General features: G+C 35.9%; 1 protein-coding gene across 1 annotated transcript; it reads right to left on the reverse strand.

Moving 5' to 3' along the window:
• Positions 1–1,022: 1,022 nt before the first annotated feature.
• LOC104104806 (putative leucine-rich repeat receptor-like serine/threonine-protein kinase At2g24130) lies at positions 1,023–4,546 on the reverse strand. Its single transcript, XM_009612980.4, has 2 exons — positions 1,977–4,546; positions 1,023–1,703 (listed from the first exon to the last, which is right to left on the reverse strand). Exons 1-2 carry the CDS (start codon positions 4,528–4,530, stop codon positions 1,309–1,311), a joined length of 2,949 nt encoding a protein of 982 aa, XP_009611275.1. The 5' UTR covers positions 4,531–4,546; the 3' UTR covers positions 1,023–1,308.
• Positions 4,547–5,388: the final 842 nt, after the last annotated feature.

Genomic DNA, 5,388 nt, shown 5'->3' on the forward strand with positions numbered 1-5,388 from the left:
ATGTTAGGCTTGACACTTACGAAGTACATGTGGTCGGTTGTACTCATACTACACTCTGCACTTCTTGTGCAGATTTTAGAGTTGGTCTCAACGGCATACCATAGACTTGCTCGGATTCAGCTACCCAGAGAAGACTTGAGGTATAACTGCACAGCGTCCGCAATTCTGAAGTCCCCTCTATCTTATCTTAGTTGTGTATTATCTTTCAAACAACTTGAATTTTATCCAGACCTTTATTTGTATTATTCTAGTAGTTCGTGCACTTGTGACACCCGATTCGGGGATGTATTCGGATGATTCAGTTGTTATGGTCTTCCGCACATTATTTCAGTAATTGACTTCCGTTTAATTTGATTTGTTTAAAAATGGTTAAGATTATTTTAACGTTGGCTTGCCTAGCAAGTAAAATATTAGGTGCCATCACGGTCTTGAAGGTGAGAATTTCGGGTCGTGACAATAAAAGTCTATTAATTTTTTATGGGCATTTAAGTAATTCAATCTTCTACTTAAGATCTTTTCACTTTTAGTACAGTATGATACGAGGATACGATAAATGATAATTACATTGCAAACAAATGAATGGAAATAAAGAACCATTTAAATACTTGTCAAAACTTTTTTAACAGCAAAAAGGCTACATTTGGTTGGTTGTATGTCCAAATAGCCGCACTACCTTATAATTAAGTCTCTCATTGTTAGAGGATCATGATCAAGAAAGAACAAGCCGTAAAAGGATTTAAAGAGATTACATTGATTTTTCATGCAAAATATTTTTTATTAAAAGTACTTTTCGAGTATTAAAAGTAGATTTTAAAAGTATTATTTTATTAAAAGAATTATCTCAAGAATATTTTGTTGAGAAATATATATATTAAAGATTGATAATATTTTTAGCAAATTAGAGAGCGCTTTGATGAAAATTTTCACTATTAAAAATTAATATAAATGTTATGTGTTTGAACAAGTAATATGAAGTTAAAAGTTGGAATAACGGTAAGAAATATGACTTCCGTCTACAATTGAAAAAAAGTATCATTTCTTCCCTTTTAATCTTTTAACAACCAGACACCATAAATTGACTTCCTCGCACAAAATAATATTTTCCTCAAAAAGAACTTTTGTCATATCAAACAAACTACTTGTGTAGCTCACCTGAAGAAATTTTCAGGATCAAAGCTAAGAAAATAGATCACAATTGAACAAACATAAAAAGCTTCTCTAAAATAAAGGGGAAAAAGAAAGAAAAAGAAACATAGAAGTACAATGAATAAAGCTGAAAGAACCTGATATTTCTAAGTTCAAAAACTGTTAATCCTTTGTTGTAACATCTTCAGCCACAATGTTACAAGGACTTGAAATATACTGCTTTAGCCTACCAATTTCAAGTGCTACATCTAACATTGTTGGCCTAGTTGAAGGATTATATTGTGTGCACATTAAACCAAGTTCTATCAACTCAAACACAACGTCGTGCCACATCTTGTTATCGGATGGAACTGTGTCAACTTGTGGATATCTTTGTAGTGTTTCGTCAATCATAGGCTCGAGTTTATGTGGATACTGACTCTTCACCCATTCGTGCAAGCTCGAGCCTTGTTGAAAAAGAATATCCGTGGGACGTTTTCCTGTCACAATCTCAAGTAAAAGTACTCCAAAGCTATATACATCTCCTTTTGTTGAAGCTCTCTTTCCCATTCCATATTCTGCAATCAATGAGACAGTGAACAGAAACTTAGAACACAATATTAGTTACCATAGTAAAGGGCAGCACGGTGTACTAAGCTCTCGTTATGCGCGGGGTCTGAGGAAGGGCCGGACCACAAGGTCTATTGAATGCAGCCTTAACTTGCATTTCTGTAAGAGGCTGATTTCACGGCTCGAACCCGTGAACTCCTGGTCACATGGCAGCAACTTACCAGTTACGCCAGTGCCCCTTCTTAGTTACCATAGTATATGATTTAATTAATTAAACTAACCAGGAGCTATGTAACCAATTGATCCAAAAAGTAAGCCATCTGTGGAGTTATATGAAACTGATTCATCAATGGGATTAGTACTTTCCTCAACAGCTTTTACTAATCTTGAAATTCCAAAATCTGTGACCAAAGCTGTCATGTTGTAATCAAGAAGAATGTTGCTCGGTTTTAAGTCACAGTGCACGACTTTAACAGGCGAATAATGGTGGAGATAGGCTACTCCTTCTGCTACATCATTGCAAATGCTAACCACTTGAGCCAAATCCAATTGATGTCTCAGTCCATCGCTCGGATACAGATGGTTTTCTAAGCTTCCATTTGGCATCAATGGGAAAACAAGAGCTTTAAAATCCGGCCTGCTACAAGTTGTTATGATCCTAATCAAATTCCTGTGCCTAGTCCTTTTCAAGATTTGGCATTCCCTTTTAAAGCTCTCTCCAGCTGTTTTTGAATCAATTACTTTGACAGCTATTCTCATGTTATTTCTTAACACTCCCTTGTAAACACGCCCATATCGTCCTTCTCCTATTAGACTCGAGCTGCTAAAACCTCCTGTGGCTTCAATAAGCTGCATATGGGATATTCTTGGGTACTTTTGCTCTTTCTTCTCACCTAGTTCTGTATCTTCAGCTACCTTACCTGTCCATTGGCTCCTGAATTTGGATCTTAGGACCAAAGGGTAGCCAACAATGCAAAATATGGGAGTTATAAGCAATGAAAGGAGGATTGTGATTATGAAATGATGACCTCTCTTTTTATGGCAACTTTCCATTCCTTGTATTGAGCCACAAAGCTGAAAATTTCCCAAGAAGGAGCTAATGTTTAATGATGAAAATGCACCAGTATTTGTCGTGTTCCCGGAGAAATGGTTGTAGGAAAAGTTGAGCTTTTGCAAAGTTGATGAAGCCTGAAAACTTTGTGGTATCTCCCCATTCAATACGTTGAACGAAACGTCAAGTTCCTTAAGGTAAGGCAATCTCCCTATCGATGATGGAAGAGCACCTTCTAAAGCATTACGCGATAGATTAAGGTATTCAAGAGCAATGCAGCTTCCAAGTTGTGAAGGGACAGTAGCTGAGAGATTATTTGATGACAAATCAATGGCCAACACCATATCCATTTTGCTAAGCTCTAAAGGAATAGGACCATGTAAGTTATTTCCAGACAAGTTAAGATAGATTTTCAAGCTGCTCAATCCAGCAACTTCACTTGGAATTTTGCCTGAGATTCTGTTGTGAGAAAGATCAAGAATTTCCAAGTTAATACATTGCCCTAGACTCGAGGGTATCGTTCCAGAGAGCTGATTGTTATGCAACAGAAGTCTTCTTAGCTGTGAAAGATTAGCAAAGGTATCCGGGATCAATCCAGAGAGCTTGTTTTTCGACAAATCAAGAAGGCCTAAATGAGGAAGATTCCCAAAAGCAGAAGGAATGACACCCGAGAGTGAGTTATTCGATAAATAAAGCCTCTCGAGTTTTCCAATTTGACACAACTCAAGAGGAATTGTACCATTGAGATGATTACTTGACAAGTTCAAAAGAGTAAGGTTTCCAAGCTTGGAAATTTGTGTAGGGATAGGACCATAGATAAGATTATCGTCGAGATGAATCTGTGCAATGTTCTTGGAGATATTACCAATAATAGGAGGTAATTCCCCACCTAGATTATTTCCAGCTAACTCAAGTTCTTGTAAGTTAGAAGAATTAACTAGGGAAGCAAAAAAAGGAGTCAAATCAGTATTATTTCTATGGGTAATGAAGTTGTTGTAGGACAAGAAAAGGAATTGTAACATTGGCATTTTACTTACAATATCAGAAGGAAGCTCTCCGCTAAACAAATTCGACTCAATGTCAAGCCATTCTAGTTTAGAAGAATTTGAAAGAGCTTTAGGTACTTCACCAACAAGATTGTTAGACCAAAGAAGAAGAAACTTCAACTCCTTAAGCTCACATTGATTGTGCATAGGAATTTCACCACTAAGTGAATTGTTAGAAAGGTCCATATATTGCAAAGAAGCAGAACAATTACAGAACAAAGGCAGAGGAATTTCACCAGAAAGATTGTTACTTCCTAAATCAAGATACTTCAATTTATGAAGTAGTCCTAACTCAACTGGGATTTTACCTTCAAGAAGATTAGAAGACAAACTAAGCTGATTAAGCTTTAAAAGATAGCCTAATTCAGCAGGAATTTTACCTTCAAATAAGTTACCAGATAAATCAAGAATTTGCAAGAATGACAGACCAGAAAGAGCAGAAGAAATCGTCCCTCGTAACGAATGGTGACTAAGATCAAGCTCAACAACTCTATTCATTTTCTTGTCACAACCAACTCCAGTCCAGTTGCATAAATGAATGTTAGAAGAATTCCAACTTTCTAATGCATGGTAAGGGTCAGAAGAAATACCAGCCATGAACGAAAGAAGCGAGGCACGATCATTTAACATTTGATCATTTTTTTGGCCTAAGACCAAAGAGAAAACCATAATCAAGAAGAAGAAATTGTACTTGGAAAACTTGCAGTAGCCCATTTTTATTACTATTGCACCAATCATGAGAATTAGAATAGTAAGAAATTAATGGCATTAGCTAGGTGTATATATATATATATATATATATATATATATATATATATATATATATATATATATATATATATGGAAGAAGAGTCTTGGCGTAACCGGTAAAGTTATTGCCATGTGACCAGGTAGGGGCGTATGTAGAGTATTAATGAACCCATAACTATCGACGTAACAATTTATATGTAAAAACTCATTAAAATTCAAAAATAGTATATATGAACTCATAACTTTAAAAATATAATGGAGTCAATGCTAAAACCCTTAAAAATGAATCCTTAAAATTTAAACTCTAGATCCGCCTTTATGACCAGGAGGTCATGGGTTCGAGCCGTAGAAACACTCTCTTGCAGAAATGCAGGGTAAGGCTCCATACAATAAACCCTTGTGGTCTTGCTCTTTTCGGACGCCGCGCATCGCGAGAGCTTAATGCACCGGACTATTTTTTTTTAGGTGTATATGTATAGGTATATGTGTGTGTATATGTGGACTTGTCCTTAGACATTATTATAATAAGCTGATCAAATCTTGAAAATTGTTAAGTGCCAAGAAGCAAGGCAAAAGATTAGGAAAAATAATTAAATATATTATATTTGTGCCTAACTGCCGTTGAAGAAGGGAACGTTCCGTTTGGCGCCAAAGATTTTTGACTTGAAATATGCTTGTCAAATAGGCATGGAACACATGTGAACGTGTCTAAATGCCACTTGTGCATTGTTAAATTAAAACGTTGTATGTTTGACGATGAATTTAAGTTATATACATCTAACTGTAAACAGTTATTATACTGTCATTGTAACATGACCAGTTGTATTAGGTTATTACCTATTTTTG

Source organism: Nicotiana tomentosiformis, chromosome 11 (assembly GCF_000390325.3).
Source record: "Nicotiana tomentosiformis chromosome 11, ASM39032v3, whole genome shotgun sequence".
Taxonomy (NCBI): domain Eukaryota; kingdom Viridiplantae; phylum Streptophyta; class Magnoliopsida; order Solanales; family Solanaceae; genus Nicotiana; species Nicotiana tomentosiformis.

Coding starts and splice junctions, on each gene's coding strand:
- LOC104104806 (XM_009612980.4), bottom strand. CDS start 4,530: ATGATTGGTGCAATAGTAATAAAAATGGGCTACTGCAAGTTTTCCAAG. Junction 1,704..1,976: donor AATTGGTTACATAGCTCCTG/GTTAGTTTAATT, acceptor CATTGATTGCAG/AATATGGAATGGGAAAGAGA.